The sequence below is a fragment of the Gigantopelta aegis genome, chromosome 3 (assembly GCF_016097555.1).
Source record: "Gigantopelta aegis isolate Gae_Host chromosome 3, Gae_host_genome, whole genome shotgun sequence".
Classification (NCBI taxonomy): domain Eukaryota; kingdom Metazoa; phylum Mollusca; class Gastropoda; order Neomphalida; family Peltospiridae; genus Gigantopelta; species Gigantopelta aegis.
The window spans coordinates 73,780,044-73,799,342 of NC_054701.1; the positions used below are offsets into that span (position 1 = coordinate 73,780,044).

At 34.5% G+C, this 19,299-nt stretch overlaps 1 protein-coding gene across 5 annotated transcripts; it reads left to right on the forward strand.

Annotated features, from left to right (window-relative positions):
- The first annotated feature begins 1,030 nt into the window (after nt 1–1,030).
- LOC121369058 (phosphoserine phosphatase-like) lies at nt 1,031–19,091 on the forward strand. Of its 5 annotated transcripts, none has more exons than XM_041493887.1 (6): nt 1,031–1,182; nt 9,725–9,883; nt 11,367–11,501; nt 13,577–13,722; nt 15,378–15,526; nt 17,183–19,091. In XM_041493887.1, the coding sequence occupies exons 2-6, from the start codon at nt 9,747–9,749 to the stop codon at nt 17,330–17,332; spliced, it is 717 nt and encodes a 238-aa protein (XP_041349821.1). In that variant the 5' UTR covers nt 1,031–1,182; nt 9,725–9,746; the 3' UTR covers nt 17,333–19,091. The 5 variants fall into 5 exon arrangements, with proteins under 5 accessions (XP_041349821.1, XP_041349818.1, XP_041349817.1 ...); XM_041493884.1 differs by lacking the exon at nt 1,031–1,182 and adding an exon at nt 3,366–3,506; XM_041493883.1 differs by lacking the exon at nt 1,031–1,182 and adding an exon at nt 3,396–3,513.
- The last annotated feature ends 208 nt before the right edge of the window (nt 19,092–19,299 follow it).

The window sequence follows — 19,299 nt, forward strand, 5'->3', positions numbered from 1 at the left end:
GTTAGGGTGGGTTAGGCCTCCTAGACCCTGTTAAATGCACCTTTGGATTCGACCGTAAGACAAAGGGTATCAAAATCATAATATAATATGTAGGCCTATGCATACGCTTGCGGAGCCATTTTATATTTTGGGCCACCAGCATTGGGGAAATACTCATTCTGGGTATCGTTTCTGTTCATATGAAATGCATTGTGAGTTACTTCAAACACACGAGAACGACCATAAACGTTCGAGGCAGGGAGTGGAAGGGGGAGGAGGGTAACTGGAGGAAATCCTCAAATTCGGGGAAAAAAACGATATTGTGGTATTTGAACAAAATGAGCTGGCCTGAAACCTGAATAAATGTTATATCTAGATTTGGGCATTTTCTTTTAATTCGGGCAAAAACCAAAAACGACTATAGACACTGGATTGGCAACAATTTATAATTTAGCCCAAAGTCGTAGCCTAAGTCGTGTGATGGTTTTAACGGTAGGCTAAAAAAATAAAAAATACAATTGATGAAAATAGTTTGCCCCCCTCCCTCCGTCCCTTGCTACGTCAGTGTCATTTTAATACATAATTAAAGAAACTGTTTCGCCAACAGTGACGTAGGGAGGGGAGGGAGAGCACGGGGACATCAACCTCAATCAAAAAAATATATAGAATATATACATAATGTGCCCCCACCCCCACCCCAATATAAAATCCTGGCTACGCCAGTATACGCCAACAACTCCTTTCCGAGCATTAACCCGGGCGGCGTGAGTTTGATAAAAGAAATCCGTCGACCCATACTCGACAAAGGAGTGGATCTATAACAGTACAATACAAAGAAAAAGTTCCAACAGGTGGAACAGTACGGATGGAAAATCTTCCACCGCTGTCACACGTGATCATTCTGCAATGTGACCTAATTCATTGTAAGAGTTCAATCTCAAGTTGTACTGTTCAATAAACGCACAGAACTGTACAAGACCATTTATAAATGTATGTATCAACTTCACCTATGTTCTATAAATTAAACGTATATAGTACGTATCAACTTCACCTACGTAATTCATCAGGTACATTAAATTTAATTAAATCGTGTTTATATATTATTCACTATTTATAGTACGATACTCCAGTTGATCAGCTGTTCTCTCTTTCACGCTACATATCAATCAGTCGTGGGACGGCTGTTCGTGTATTTGTGTCGCGGTAAGTTTGCCTTTTGTACGATCATATATATATAATAGGGACCGTTCAACAATTACGTAATGTTATATGGGGCGGGAAAAAACAATGTGTGTCGAGTTAAGTAACGTTTTTTAAAAAGTATGCACTGGTGTAGGTTGCGTTGGGGGGAGGGGTGGGGGGGGGGGCAAGGGGCATGTACACACCCCAACGTAGCAGCAGCGATGGTTTATATGTGTGTGTGTGTGTGTGTGTGTGTGTGTGTGTGTACACTTCTATTATCTTTAATATTCGTAAATTGAATTATAAGTACATACAGTCATAGCTTTTCCAATTAAACACACAAATTAAAAATATATGTACTAACAAAATCAAATAATGTTGGTAAAAATATATATCATATAACAGCGATAACGGTGTGACTAACGTTACATAATTTTAGAACAGTTTAGCGTTACAAACGTATGTTGTATGGAGGTGGTACAGAAATAATCCACTTTTGCGTAATTATTGAACGGCTTTTTATATGTTGTCTTTATATCTCAAGCTAGCCAAACAAAAGGTAATGACGAAACAGGCCCGCATGAACGATATCTGAAATGTGGAGGGGGGGGGGGGGGGGGGGGGGGCGGGCGGGGTACAGTCTATAGTGACTGGGTGATAGCCGCTAGTGGATGGCACACGCCATATTTTTATCTTTATGTGCCAAAGGTTCCTACGGACCTGCGAGAAAAGAAAAAAAAATTGGACGGATTATAACATTGGCAGTTAACGGTGCATTATTGATGTTGCAGGTGCCATGTTTATCTAGCATTTATGCATGATAAATAACTAGAAATTAATCAATCTCATGTATATATTATCTTTGCTTCTTACTCACCCGTTGGTGAGATCACCATGTATTATTTTTGGTAACACATGGGTTGTTAACACACGTACATGTGTGTTAGCAATTTCAAGACATACGACTGGCTGGTCCTAGGTGACGACCAGGTCACCAGTGCCATGCAGCCAATGAAAAACAACACGGTGGAAATAGATTACACTGTGACTATAGTTAACCTGACAATTATGTGTCTGTGACGCGTAAGTTAGCTACAAGTGCAACGGCTGTAAATAACTTTTAGTCAAAAAAGATGTTAAAATTTGCTTAAAACCTGGTTATGTTAAGATATGTAAGAAATAGAATAATACATTCGTGTGCGTTAGATACCATTTATCTCACTACTTGTTTAAAAACGTTTCAAACTCGCTTTCGCTCGTTAGATACATTTTAAAACAATTATTATCTATTTGTTTTAAAAAAACATGGCACATTCTAAAACATAAGTAAGAATATTTAAATAAAAACATATATAGTCATGTATGGATTTTGAGTGAATAATGGCACACAATGTATATAATTTAGATGGTTTAATAATAATTAATAAAATTATACTGCTTATACTGAGGTAGAGGATCTGGACAGTTCTGTTTGTGTAAAAACATTTCGTAACATGCCTGCCAAACTGTTGGCGATATGTGAGCTGGGCAGTCTAGGAGGAAGAAACATTTTCCCAGGTCAGTTAAGATGGTAAAATCTGTACAATGTATTTCTATTTTTGTGTATGATATATTCCTACGGGTTAAATTTGAGGGACATTTTGTCAAGAAACGTAATTCGTCCTCTACACCCTGATTACACAGACAACATTAACTGATTACGAGTATGCATATTTTATACAGTTTTTATGATAAATCGGGATGCAGTTCAGTGACTACAGAGCTCACTGGACTTGCGAGATCTAAAAAGAAAAAAATTCAAATTTAGATAACGTTATGTAAACGTTTTTGGTTTTGTTCCCCATTGATTCACCCCCACCCCACCCCACCCCAACCCTCTTAAAAATACTATGTACGGGCCTGATAGCGTTTACAGTAAAATAAATGTTAAATAATTTGACAATATCCCGTGCTTGTATGAATTATTTCGTGGGGTGGGGGTGGGGGGGGGCAGTTTATTTTTTTTTTTTTTTAATCAATTTTGCTGATAATTGGCATGCGCTACGTGACAACAGCTGGGTTCTTTTTCATAACCTTGTTAACGGACCAGGCAGCTACGTTGTTTGCGTATGGACTGCATGCTGTAACTTTGGCAGGACTAAAGTATAAACAAAATTTAATATTGCCATCTTTACGCTATGTTGGGACAGTGAAGTGGCAAGCGGAAGGAGTAAAGTACGCTATAAATCAAGAAGAAGAAATACTTCCTGTTACACGATTGACAGAACCGAAGCATCGGCCCGGGACGTTGTTGATGACAAAATCTTTATTGACCGGTTTCCTGCTGTAATTTATGTATCGAACTGGTAACAGGTGTTTAGAATTCCGCTTAGTACTGGAGGTGTTGTTGCATCTGTGTAAGGACATTTGTCAATATAAATGTCCCTCCCCAACTTTTCCTTTTTTTATTTCTCCCCCCCCCCCCCCCCCCCCCATGTCGACGTGGTGGGAATAATTGATGCAGGCAGGATAAAATGATGTAATCAAGAGTTCCACGCGTAGGCCTACTGGTTAACATCATATTCTCGGAACCGAACATACAGGTACTTCGACCCCTGGCCGCCATTGTTTATCACGTGACGCGGTGAAGCTTCTCCTTAGTTACGTATAGTTTGATAGTGAAATGAGGCAACTTTGGTCGATCATTTACAACAGTTAACAGTCACGATGCCTAAGATATGTTGTGCAGTTGGCTGCATAAACCATAACATGGTGTTAAAAAAAATATCGTTTTACAAATTTTCAAAAGAAGAGATTAGGCGCCGCTTGTGGGTAGGGTCTAGTCTAGTACGCCGATTTTGTCAAACATTATAACGACAAACCTGATAGAATTCCATGGCTTCCCTCACAGAATGGTGACTACGTATGACTTTTAATGTTGTTGCTTGTTGACAGAGATTAATTTAGCAAACAAAAATGGTTAAAAGCATGTGCAGTGATAAAAATCCCAAAATCACAGAAATTATACTGTAAATAAAATACACAATTCCATCGTCTTCCATGAAAACCCCAACAAAAAAAAAAATAAAAAGAAAAGAAAAAAAAAAAAAAAAAAATAGATGCATCCAGTTATTGAATAAAGAGTATATTCCTTTATCATTAAATTTGTGTGGTCTTTATTTTTCATTTAATCTTAGTTGCTTGGATATTATCTATACTTGTATTTATTTTGCTACTACATCTTATTTATTTTTTAATTTTAAAATAGAAGTTTATACTGCTAAATTACACGCATATAATAATTATAATATTGGCCTAAATTCTTGTTTAAACTTTAATTTTTTTTTTTTTTTTGCAAATGTGTCTGTAGCAGGCCTGCGGTAAGAAAATATAGGTCGTCTTCCCCCCCCCCCCCCCCCCACGTGTTTAGTATTTACTTTGGTGCAGAGGGTAAATAATGTGTGCCTTTGTTTCAGTGTATATATATATATATATAGATATATATATGCCAAATTTCTAGGGAAATCACTAATGTGTGTGTGTGTGTGTGTGTGTGTGTGTGTGTATATATATATGTATGTACTGGGTATATGTGTGTGTGTATATATATCTATATATGTATGTGTATACATATACATACATAATATATATATACAATATATATATATATATATATATATATATATATATATATATATATATATATATATATACATATATATATATACATACATACATACATACATACATACATACATACATATATATATATACACACACACCCACACACATTAGTAATTTCCCTAGAAATTTGTCACAGCATGGTAGACCAAACACTTTTGGGGCATTTTCACCATTTTCGGGGAACTTTTTTTCCTTAAAAATACACAAAAATTAATTGAAATAAACATTAATGTAATTTATGTGCTTGCTTTAATAAATGAATGGCAAAAGATGTAAACGGCATATTTTATTAATTAATAATACCTTTTTGGGTGTTTTATAAAGGCAATTTTAGAATTAATTAGTGAAAATGGCTTATTTAATCTCAGGGCAGCATGGTGCTGATTAAGGCAAGATGGTGCTAGACTATTGAGGCATGGTGCTGCACCGTGCTAAAACAAGCTAGGGAAAACACTACACATACATATACATAAATCTAAAAATACATAAAAACCTATTCTATTGTGGATCAATGTAATTTGGTGGTTGTGGTACATTTGTAAATTTTACTTGTTCAAGTTTGAGGACTTACCTTTTTACATATATATGTAGTTTCACGGTATTCTACAGTTCAGTGTGTGTGTTTGTGTGTGTAATCTGCTTTAGAAATTACCTGCAATAAAATGAATGGTCAACTGCCATATCTGATATTTGTTTTCCATTTTGAAAACACTGTTTGACATGGAGAATATAGCATTTAACTATCTCATTCATATATTTTCCTTGAATATGCTACATAAGTGCATCTACATGAGGTAATTTAACCCGGGTTAAAAGCAACTTAGGTTAAATATGTGTAGTCTAGTAGAAGGCATACCGATGTAAATCAGTTTATTAACAACCATATTTGCTTCCTTTCTCCAGCTGTATACTATTACTTAAATTGAACTGCAATAACAATTCTAATACAGCACAAGAGTGAACAAAACCATATCTGCAATATCCATTGTGACTAGATATAAAACAAACCAATATTATACATATATATATTAACCATTATTTACTCAGGTAAGTTTTTGTGTTTTATTACTAAATATACCAGGTTAAACCCTATTATTAAAACATTTGCATGTTTGTTCGATGAGGTAACACTTATGTTTCATTAGGTTGTAGACCTCGACATGAAAATAACTGAGGGAACTGATTATTTGCTCCCTAATGTAGTTTATGGGGGGCAATTTAAAATAATACCATATTGATACTACATAAATAAATTCACATGCCAAAGGAAACTATATATTATTCTCCTTAACTAATCTCAAGTAGAGAGAGATATTGCTCCCCCTAGATGTCAAGGTCTGAGGATGGCTATATTTTATTATTGCTGTTTTTTGTTGCCTGCATTCAACCGGTAAGGAAGGGCAACATCATGTGGTAATTTTGCAATCTGTAAAAACAAAAGCATTTCATTATTTCAAGAAACTGTATTTTGTTTTAAGAATAAAAGAATGTATTCAGTGGAACATTATACTGTTGCCAATACATCTATATAATAAGATATGACAATAATACTATTGTCATTTTGAAGTTGTAAAGTAACAACTTTGCCATTGTTTAATTATTACATATTATTTGGAAATAAAATAATTATTAAATCATAAAAATAATTAATTTAATCATGCATACAAATTTTATTATAAATACAAATTATATATTTTGTAGCCCACGTCATAATTATTATATTAATAATTATCTTATCATTTCAAAATTGTTAAAATTACCTGAAAATTGCATCAACAAAAATTATATTCTGCCCAACCTGCTCTGTCCCCTCGACATTGAAAGTACACGGAAACACATCGGTACTAAATATAGATTATACTAATTCACATTCCCGTTGTTCTTTTCTCTTATATGGCAACCCAAGCTGTTATAATACACATAAGACGTATTGCAACTATGTGTTAGCTACAGAAAATAAATGACAATATGTAAGACATGTAAAAAGTTAATACGATAACTTCATTCTATGTAAAACAGTAATCACTAAGGCTTTGCTTCACCCCCAAAGACCCGGATGATCGGTAACTAGGCCGTGTGATGTCACGCCGGTTCCGAGAATAAGTTTAATATAATGGCTGGACTTCAGACTAATCAAACTAAAGTTCTGTGACATCAGATTTAGTAGTGTCATAGATGATAGATGGTAGCTGGCTGTCATTGACATTTGGTTGTCGATGATTGCTTTATTCTTTGATAGACTCATAGAGTTCTTAATTTTGAGCCATTTGTTACACTGAATCAGTTTGTAACAAACATTTTAAAAAAATAAAAAAATTAATCTCCAGAAAAACATTTAAAAGGCCGATAAAATGTTTAACCTTGAGGACATTGATTAGGCCTACTGCTTGTGTGACTGAAAATCATTAAGCATATGGTGCAGGCAGGGTTGTAAATTAGCAGTCGCCACGGGCGACCTTTATTGGCTAAGGGTGACTAAGAATTTTAAAAACGTAGTCCGTTGGGCGACCATCAATTTTAGGGTAGGGCGAGTATGGTACTAGTTAATAAAAAGCACTGAAATGAATCGAATGTGACTAAACACACCACGACTGTGCTGGAGCAAACTACAGCAGAAGAAGACATAGAACATGCTCTATATTTTGACAGCTTCAGACTCAGCTTCACTGCTTTTGGGCCAGGTCTTTGTAAAAAATAGTGCTCAAAACGTATTGCAGACACTGCACATATTTTTAAAATCTGGAAGTCGTCGGCTTAATGGAATGAACTGGATATGCCATATAATTATCTAGTAAGCCTATTTTTTGACAATTGTGATTCAATATTATGGCGTCGTGGCAGGCCATCGGTCTACAGGCTGGTAGATACTGGGTTTGGATCCCAGTCGAGGCATGGGATTTTTAATCCAGATACCGATTCCAAACCCTGAGTGAGTGCTCCGCAAGGCTCAATGTGTAGGTGTAAACCACTTGCACCGACCAGTGATCCATAACTGGTTCAACAAAGGCCATGGTTTGTGCTATCCTGCCTGTGGGAAGTGCAAATAAAAGATCCCTTGCTGCTAATCGGAAAGAGTAGCCCATGTAGTGGCGACAGCGGGTTTCCTCTCAAAATCTGTGTGGTCCTTAACCATATGTCTGACACCATATAACCGTAAATAAAATGTGTTGAGTGTGTCGTTAAATAAAACATTTCTTTATTTCAATATTATGGTAAAAAATTAATAATATTTACTTTGTTTATATTATTCTGGGACAAAATCCAAATCTATCTTGAAGTTTTAACTCACACTAACATGAGCGTATACGCACATATAAAAATAACAATGGAATTTTTCATTACTACAGGGATTATTCCAACGGTCCGTTAATAGATTGGCATTATCGGTATTGTTTTAAGTTTAAGTGATTTGCATAAAATAAAAATGGATTAGATCTAAAGTATTGACACCAAGTATTGACGGGGTGGGACGTAGCCCAGTGGTAAAGCGCTCGCTCGATGCACAGTCAGTCTGCGATCGATCCCCGTCGGTGGGCCCATTGGGCTATTTCTCGTTCTAGCCATTGAACCACGACTGGTATATCAAAGGTTGTGGTATATACTACCCTGTCTGTGGGATGGTGCATATAAAATATTCCTTGCTGCTAAGCGAAAAGAGTAGCTCATGAAGTGGCGACAGCGGGTTTCCTCTCTCAATATCTGTATGGTCCTTAACCATATTTCTGATGCCATATAACTGTAAATAAAATGTGTTGAGTGTGTCATTAAATAAAACATTTCTTTCCAAGTATTGATAGGATGACCTAACCATCCAAATATTACTGTAATAAACGGTAACTATGTTTTATGCTCTGTATATGATAACAAAGTACCTGTACATCATGTTTTGGTAAAATGTTTTTGTGTTTTTTTACTCAGATTTATTATTCTTTCCATGTTTATTTTATTAGTAGCCTACTACTATAGCATTTACAATATCCAAATTAAACGCACACATGTGCATACACAAACACATTATTACATTTTACTGAGCAAAAAAAAAATAAAACATTGAGGCTATATTGTCCATTTGTGTCAAAAGGGAACCGATGAATTGGCATGTATCTTTATAATGAATAAATATAAAAGTCATATAATACATATTAATTTATTAAGTTTTAAACCCATGCTATCACAAATAACATTGTTTTTTTTGTGTGGGGTTTTTTTTTTTTGGGGTGGGGGGGTGTTATTATTAATTTTTATTTTTTTAAAATTTGGGGGGGGGTGTTCAGGGTAAACAATAAAAGAAATTATTTACAAATTATGATTCAAACTGCATAGGTTAAATCTTCTTTTGTAATACAGGTTTTAAGGCAATCTGAACGACAAAACCGTGATCCATGATCAGGCCGTATCTCTGCACAATGCAGAGTCGAATGGGCATTTGGCAAAATAGTGCCTCGTTTATAGGACAGCCATTCACGAGAAAATTCTTCACTGGAGATTTCATCCCTCTTTCATTGCCACAAAGTTTATTTCATCCCTCTTGCATCATCATAAAGAGGACTGCCACTTCCAGACTAGTTAAACCACGCGCAGTTCTACTTTTAGTTTCTTTGTACTGCATCATATTTTATTTCTGAGACAATACAAGTCAAGCTGCATACTTTGGCTGTTGTAGCATTTTGTCTTCACCTCTTTATTATAAATGTGATTTAAACTGTATAATTTAATAGTAATTTGTAAAGAAACATTTTTATTTATACTGAATTTTTTAACTGGCCCTGCTGGCAACCATGGTATTCAAGTTAATTTTCAACCCTGATGGTGTATTTTGAGAGGCATTTGCTGTCTGCCTCCTATCAATTTCTAGCCTTGGTTATAGATGTTTTTATTATTTTAGCAATTATTTCCACAGATTAATAAGACTGCTGTACGATATGTCACAGAAAGACGTCAGAGCAGTGTGGCGGAGAGCGGATGCTGTCTGTTTTGATGTCGACTCGACAGTGTGCAAGGATGAAGGCATTGATGAGCTGGCCAAGTTCTGCAATGTCGGTCTTGAGGTGTCAGAACTGTGAGATGTATTGCATATTTTAGCATATATTACTGACGTTATAATATCACCCCTAACACTTCAGCATAAATTTGTTTCTGGGGTTAATAAACAATATTTAAAAAAATCTTAGTCATGCCTAGCACTTCAGCATAAATAGGTTTCTGGGGATAATAAACTTTATTTTAAAAATCTTAATCAAAATAGTAATTTAAAAAAGCAATTATCATGTCACTTTACAGGATGTGTTACAACTTACAATGTCATCCCTAGCTCTTCGGCATTTGTTTCTGGGGATAATAAACTTCTTTTTTTAAATTGTAATCTTAGGCTTTCCTACGTTTAGATTGCACCAAAGTTAAGACCATAAACTCTGTGCCAAAATGTCCAAAATAATCATACCCAAATTAATAAAAACTATGCTGACCTAAAAATATGTCATCTCAAATTCACCGACATGTTAAGCTTTCAAGACGAGACAATTTTTATTCAGTATAAAGGCCATAGGCCCATAATACAGTCAGAAACTGTTATACATATTTGCGCATGTGTAGTATTTGCACAGTATACTATAGGTATATATTTAAATATTTAAGTATTTCTAAGTTTTTGTGCATTGTTACGCTTTCATTAGATTAAGATAACCTGAAATGTATTTTTGAATTAGTCACAACTCTTCAGCAGCTGTTAATAACATTACTGCACCAATAAGATCTTGCAGTGTGCTCAGAACAGACAAAAAGCATGGTGCATCTACATTAGTGAGATCTAAAGTCTTGTATGAGACAATCGTACATATCTGTCTCTTGATAAATTAGGGGCGAGACGTAGCCCAGTGGTAAAGCTCTCATTTAATGCACAGTCAGTTTGGAATCAATCCCCGTTAGTGGGCCCATTGCGCTATTTCTCGCTCTAGCCAGTGCACCACTACTGGCACATCAAAGGCCGTGGTATGTGCTTCCTCATTCAATATCTGTGTGGTCTTTAACCATATATCTGATGCCATATAACCGTAAATAAAATGTGTTGAGTGCGTCGTTAAATAAAACATTTCCTTCCTTTCTTCCATGACAAATTACCTGCAGTTTTTTCAGTGGTTTTAGCAGGTGCTTTATAGCTTGCTACCTTTTGATTATCAATAACGGAAACAAATTAATTAAATATAAAGTATAATGTAATAATATTACTTATATGTACATGAATAAGGGCACATATTTCAGGTTTAAATATTTATTATGTCATAAATTAACACAGGTAAATTGTCTGTAGACATGTATATATAGAAAGTTATAGACATTTTTTTTTCCCAGCGAGCTGCAAATAATAAAAGTTTGTAAAATCTGGAATTTGTTTATTGAATTTACTTACATACAATATATATCAGGATGTGGGAAAATACGTCTAACTTGCAACATATTGTTTTTCCATAGTTTTAGTATTTTTTGAAGATATTTTATGGGAATTGGGTTCATTTTCAAACTGTGTTTGTTATTTTACATTGCAGAACAAAGAAGGCAATGGGTGGCAACATGTCTTTCAGGGAAGCACTTTCGCAGAGATTGGATATCATTAAACCATCTCGGCAACAAATGGTTGACTTTATTGGTCACAGAAAGCCACGGCTTAGTGATGGAATAGTGTAGGTGCTATATTTATATCTTTATATATTAGTAAAATGATTGTTATGTCAAAATAAATTTAAAAATTAAAGACTTATTTTATTTGAGAGCTGTTGAACATATTCTGTGGAGAGCTGAATATCATTAAACCATCTCGACAACAGATGGTTAACTTTACTGGCCACAGAAAGCAGTGCTTAGTGATGGAATAGTGTAGGTGCTATATTTATATCTTTTTTATATTAGTAAAATGTTTGTTATGTGAAAAACAACGTTGAAGACTTATTTTATTTGAGAGCTGTTGAACGTATTCTGTGGAGAGGGAGATAATTGTGTTTACTGTTCATCATTAGGTCAGCCATATAAAATTGTCTGCATAATATTCCTATGCATGTACCTCAGTAAACTTACCTTTCCAATTTGAAATTTGTTACTCAGCATATGCACGGTAGATAACTGTTCCAAGCAAATTTATTTCCGATGTGTTACATCATGTTAACCTTTCGCATGGTCATGGTGCCAGATGTAGCACCAGAATGATTATTGGTTAGTCACTTTTAGGATTACCCAATCAAGTGACATGTTACAGATTTCATGATATACTAAACACCATTGAAAACGCACCATGGTATTTTTGTCAATATTATATGTTTCTTATTGCCAATGGGTTGTAACAAATCAAATTCAATTTTCGCAGCTCAGTTTGCCAGTAATGTCTTGGCGACACTTGTTTTATTAGTCATTATCAAATTTCATGAGGGTGCTCAACTTTTTTCCAGGTGTATATTTGTATATTATCTCTGGTGCTATTTCAGTGGTGTTCAGTATAGATTGTCTGCTCCAATTTAGGTCTTTCACCTCATAGCCTCATAGATGGAACGTTGTTTTCTGCATGCACCATCAAATGAAGAGACCTAACTTAAAGCCCAAGTGCTTGTGTATCATACTGTATAATCTCTTTAAAAATCCATCCTATAAATCTAGGTGAAAGTGCCACTATTGAGCTATTTCAAATCTCACAGAGTGTTCATGGGCGTGCAATACATTATCAGTATTAATAACTGGACACTGGGGGGCTCTCGAAACCAAAACATTTATATATTTGCCTTAATTCTTTCAGTACAAGGTCCGTAACACCTTTATTTTCCAAACGTGTCGATGGTTAGTTTGAGTAAGTTTTCAGATGTATAGAATACAGTTGAATCCCGTTGGCTCGAACCCCATCGGTGCTCAAGAAAGTGTTCGGCCCATCAACCTAGTTCAACCTAATAATTCGGTCAACAATGTGTAATTGTAACTCTGGACTTCATTTTTGGTTTGAGTGCTACAGCGTGTTTGACCCTTCCGAGTTCGATCCAACAAGATTCTACTGTATTTGTTTGAAAAGTGGCTAATTTAAACAAAATTTTAGTGGTGATACACTAAAATGTTGTAGCCACTTTGTATAAAATTTAGAAATTGGCAAATTTGGCAATGGGCAGAGTTGGTCTTGATAAACCTGTTAAATATTTATTAGTATTACTATTAGTAGTGCCAGTGGTTTGTATTGCCAATACGTCTTACGCAAAAAATTCTTATGCACAATCAGGTGATAAAATAAAATATATTTATAATGGTGATGCAGGGTTTCTATAATTTCTATAAAATCCACTAGCCATGGGATCAGTGATTTACTAGCCATGATTAAAAATTCACTAGCCCTGCTTTACTTTAAGTTAATACAATTTTACTGTAATATGTCACTAAAAGAGGGAGATAGAGCTTAAAAACACTAACATTGGGGGGGTTGGGGTGGGGGCAGGATATTCATATTTACAAAATAGACTTAACTGCAATATTTGACCCAAAAAAAATTCAATAACCGTCGGGCATGGTAATAGTAGTTATTTATTAGCTCAACATTGAATATCACTAATGATAAAGAGTAATTAATTTTGTCAAAAGGTTAATTTAACCAAAAGTATCTTTAAAAAAATTGGGTATGACGCCATACCCATTTTACCCTCAGGTAGAAACCCTCGCATGGGAGTGGGGCTACCATAACCTAGAAACCCTTGGTGATGGCATGAAATTAATATTTTATATTACATTTCAGAGAGTTGGTGTCACTATTGAAGGAGCGAGGCTGTGCAGTTTATCTCGTGTCTGGAGGGTTTATTTCAGTTATTACTGAAGCAGCCAAATTGCTGTCCATACCACCAGGAAACATATTTTGCAATAGACTGAAGTTTTATTACTCAGGTACATATAAAAATATTTCACATGCATATTGTTCATTTTTAAAATTATATAATAATGGGTGTGATTAATTAACATAACAGTGGATAATTTTATTGTGGAACACCAAGGTTATTTGAAAATGTAATGCTTAAATATTGTCTAAAATATATAGGTTTTGGTATATAGGGGTTATTACCCTCGTTTGTTTTGGTATTGTCAATACCACACATTAGAAATATAAATTGTATTATGCGAGCGTCTAGTAAGCATAATACATTAATTTGTTGATAGATAAATAAGTTAATTAATTTTTTATTGATTGAAACATAATTGATGAATTAATCTGTAATTAACTTGCTGAAAGCAGCATTTACAATAAGCGCTTGTTTGTTTTTCTGTCAAGTTAAAATCTGTTCGGACAAACAAATTGTACCTTAGTGGTTATCGTGTGAACAAGTAAAAATTTATAATTCAGTTTTATTTTGAGGAAGCAAAAACATGTTGAATGCACTTATTTGGATAAAATGAACATAATTGCATACAAGTAGATTTTTAGATGTACTTCTCATGTGGACTAATGAAAACATTGCTGGAAAGAAAGAAAGAAAGAAAGAAAGAAATGTTTTATTTAACGACGCACTCAACACATTTTTATTTACGGTTATATGGCGTCGGACATAAAAACCAAACAGATATTGAGAGAGGAAACCCACTATCGCCACTTCATGGGCTACTCTTTACTATTAGCAGCAAGGGATCTTTTGTATGCACCATCCCACAGACAGGGTAGTACATACCACAGCCTTTGATATACCAGTCATGGTGCACTGGCTGGAACGAGAAATAGCGCAATGGGGTCACCGAGGAGGATCGATCTCACACCAACCGTACATCGAGCGAGCCCTGTACCACTGGGCTACGTCCAGCCCCTGCTGGAAACAAGTTAATTTAACTAATAATGGAATTGTTACAAATATGCAGGGCTAGCTCTGGGTGAGCAAATCAATTCGCCACATTTTCTATTAAACTTTAAAAATTGCAGAAATTGTCAGTTATTTTCTAAACAAAATTCAATTATTACATGAAATTATTTCGCCAAGCTAAAATAAAATTTGCCAACTGCTTTCAAAATTTGCAATTGGCGAATTTGGCAAGTGCCAGAGCTAGCCCTGAATATGTGGGTTTTGTGTTTCTTTTCATAGGTATGTAAAGAAAACCAATACTGAACAGAGAAAATGAGTGATTTGTATCATGTATCCCAGTTAACATGACAATATGTGTAAGGTGCATGATTCTAATTATTCAAATCTTTCTTGAGATCATGTAATTCATGTAATCGAAAGTAAATCGCAGGGCCATAGCTGGTTATTGATACTGACGTTTTAAGTATGAAACCTCCCTGAAACGGCTTCAAAATAATTGCATTTCAGAGCCTCTAGATTTCAAATTTTCCTGGGGCTGGGGTGCATGCCCCTTGACCACCTGGTGTCTTGCACCTTCCATGCTCTTTTGTTAAAAAAATTCATCTGCCCCCCCCCCCCCCCCCCCCCCCCAAAACCCCAAAACAATCCTAGCTACGGCCCTTAATCGATTGGTGTAAAACTGATTATAACCAATGATCGATGATGAAATTCCAACCAATTCCCAACACTAATTATTACCACCTATTTTAACAGGGGAATATGCTGGCTTTGATGTTGACCAACCGACCTCTGATTCCGGAGGGAAGACTAAAGTGGTGAAGATGATCAAGGAGAAGTTTGGTCACAAGCAGCTGGTCATGGTGGGAGACGGTGCCACAGATATGGAAACCTGTCCGCCGGCGGTTAGTACATACAAATGTCAAGGCCACTGTACTATTGTTTATTAGAGTTTGGCAGTTTTGAAATTTCAGGTTCGGTATCGGTATTTTGGGAGTGATTTACATGTATCTCAATGTCAGTACGGTATTCGGGATATTAATAACCTTATCGCATACTGCACATGGTATCATTCTTATTTGTTTTCTCTTAAGACTCTTTTTGGTATTCCCTTCAGCTGTGTTAATGTTTTGGTTTACGCTTGCTTGTGTTTGCGTTGAATGTTTCTTTAGATTTGTAGCTGTGCCATGATCGATCAATACTTTCTGGCGACACAAAGTGCATGTACATGTATTCTGTCAATTCTGAGAAAGAACTATGTTCATCCGCTCCTCTTTTCAGCCAGTTTGCGTCAGTCAGGTATATTGGTAGTGCTTTACTAAATGACAGGAAACATTTTTTAAAACCGAAATTTCAGTGTTTTGAAAGTTGCTTGGTACAGTAAATCGGTATCGACATGATACTGATACCAAACAGTGTATATGGTAGACTGCCCAGCTCTGTTGTTCCTTGCTAGATACAGTTCATTTTCCCTCAAAGAAGCCGATTAAAAGAGAAATACAAATTATTTCCAATTTCATTTTATTAGTTGATGAAAAGATTTTTCACAAAACGATTCAGGGAAGAGTAGAGTAGCTGGTGTGTTTTGTTGTGGTTGTTTTTAGATTATCGTCCATGGGAAAATGTCTTTAAATTATAGGTGCATGTTTATTTTGTTTTTGTTTTAAAAACCCAATTTTGGATTTGTTCGTTGATTTTTTTCTTAGAAATTGTGTAATATGTCAAATTTGAAGCTGGATGGACAAACTTATAACTTTGTTATTTATTGTAATAAATTGAGATATTTATCAGGCCTCCGAGAATTGAAAATCTGCATGACCCATTTATCGGTGACGCAGAAATAGATCCAGGTAACCCATATCATTTTTGCGTAACCCGTTATATCCAAGTAAATGGTGTAACAAATTTTGTGAACAAAAAAATTAGTTATGCAAAATGAGATTCGCCAGGGGGCAATGTGCGAACAAAACGATCATTCTCACAATTTTCAGAGGCCTGTTTATGATATATATTTCTTAATAGTTTTATATTAAAGGGACATTCCTGAGTTTGCTGCAATTTTTAACATGTTATCAACTAATAAAATGTTTCTACGATTAAACTTACATATTAAATATATTATCTTGTTTAGAATATTAGTGGCTGTAAATTAAACATGTTTCTGATCATTCTAATATTTGTATTAGGTTAATTTTCATTTTATTTCCGATTTTTTTTTTTTTTTTCATACATACAAAATTATTTGAAGACAAAATCCAGTCTGGGCTTCTTACAAATATTAAGACGACCAGAAACGCATTGAATATACAGACACTGATATTCTAAACAAGAAAATATATTTAATATGTAAGCTTAATTCTAAAAATATTTTATTGGACAGAAACATGCAGCAAACTCAGATATGTCCCCTTAAATGATGATCAGTTCAATTATTTAGCAACTCACTTTATTAAAATATTTTTGTAATATATATATATATATTTCTTAATAGTTTTATATTATTTTATGCTTAATTCGATTATTAAATGACTCACTTCACAGTTTAAATATCCGTTTTTCAGGATGCATTTATTGGATATGGTGGAAATGTGGTCAGGGAAAGTGTGAAAGAAAAGGCATCTTGGTTCATCACAGACTTCCAAGAACTTATTGGTGAATTAAAAAGTGCAACAAATGTCAATACGGACAATTTGTTAAACGGAGTACATTAATGATGTGGCATTTAGGATTTAAAAAAAAATTAAGCGGCTTTATTTCTTACAGAATTTAATATATGTGATATTGCTTTTAACTGGAAACTATGCAAATTACTTGTTTCATTGTTAATAACTGATAAATTATTTTTTATTCCAGATTTAATATTTTTACTGTGTAAAAAAATAATAATTTAAATAGTGAAATATTTTTTAAATACAAAAAACAATCATATTTTAGCCTAATTGGACAGTTAATAACTGAAGATGTTATGTAAATAATTGATGATATTTAAATATATTTAATCATGTTTTTACATAATTATGAATATTTTACATGGAACAGTGTTTGTTAAATTTGTTTAGTAGGTAAATAATTTGTGATATGAACACAATTGTCCAACATTTACATTTTAATACTTGTGACTTAACAAAAGCCAGGATTCGCAGCCCCGTTCCGGCTAAAGTCCAGAGCGAGTTCTTAAGGGCTCAATGGGTAGGTGTATGGCCACTACACCCTCTTCTTTCTCACTAACAACTAATCCACTGTTCTGGACAGACAGCCCAGATAGCTGAGATGTGTGCCCAGGACAGCGTGCTTTAACCGTAATTGGTTATAAGCACAAAAATAAGTTGAAATGAAATGAATGTCATTGGATTTTGAATACATATTTGTATTCAGTTTTGTACCCGACAAGCTTAACGCTCAACAGATGATTTATTTTTAAGTTTGAAACTTGAATTTTACAAGTATGCACTTTACTTACTGGAGTCCAGTTCCATTCAATTTGATGTCAACTGTGTTACATGCATTTTTGTATCCTATCAGTTGACCAATCGAATTATTTCAGAGTATTTTCCAAGTCTGACTTGTCAATTGATAACACGACTATAGTCTCTTTGTGTGGAAAGGGAACCGATGAATTGGCATATACCGATAACTCTATAATAAATCATGTTAAATCTTATATTATAACATATTACTGAGTTTTAAACCCATACCAACTCAATTTTTTTTTTTACTAAAACATTCTGTATAAATATAACATTTCTTTACAAATTATATAGATTAATCTCATTTTTAATACAGGGGTGAAGACAAAATGCTAGAATAGCTATCAAAGTAATCGATAATGCAGGATGCTGAGACTAAAGGTACAACGGTATGTTGGTTGTTCCATCAATTGTATTCCTACCCGACTTGTAAAATAAGATTTAACCTATGCAATTTGATAATAATGTGTAAAGAAACTTTTTTATTTAAAGCTGCAGTCCCTGGAGTTTTTTTTCAAAAGATGTTATTTGAGTTGCTATGGCTTTAAAACTTAATATATTTTTATATGAATTTTAACTTTATTCATTAGAGTTATATGCCAATTCATCAGTTCCTTTTTTACACAAACGGAATATAGATTAGTCAGTGGCTATTGAATGTCGAACATATGATAAATTTCCCACAAAAAGGACATGTTAATGATAACTTGTTTTGATATTATCATCAGTGTCACTTGATCTTTTTACAGGCTCGTATGCAGAAATTTATATGGGTGTGTGTGTAATCGACGGCCCAAAGGGCCGGAGTTGCTAGGGGGTCCGGGGGCATGCCCCCTCCCCCCCCCGAACTTTTTTTATAATCTAGAATGCATGAGATGCATTTTCCTGCATTCTGGGAAGTAAATTTGTCACATCATCAGACTATTTTTATACATGGGACCAAGTTTGTTAGCAACTCAACTTGTGTTAACTGATGTACATTAAAATTTATAGAAACAATGAATTACTTTAGTTTTTGTTAATACTTTCATCAGAATGATGTAAAAAGACAACCTTAAAGAGACTAAATTTTGTTTTGTTTAATGACACCACTAGAGCTCATTAGTGAAATAATTTAGTAAATAATTTTGAGAGTTTTCAGAGGAAACCCACTATATTTTTATACGCCCGTCTATGATGAGTCACGTTATGGTATGGCATTGTCCATCCAT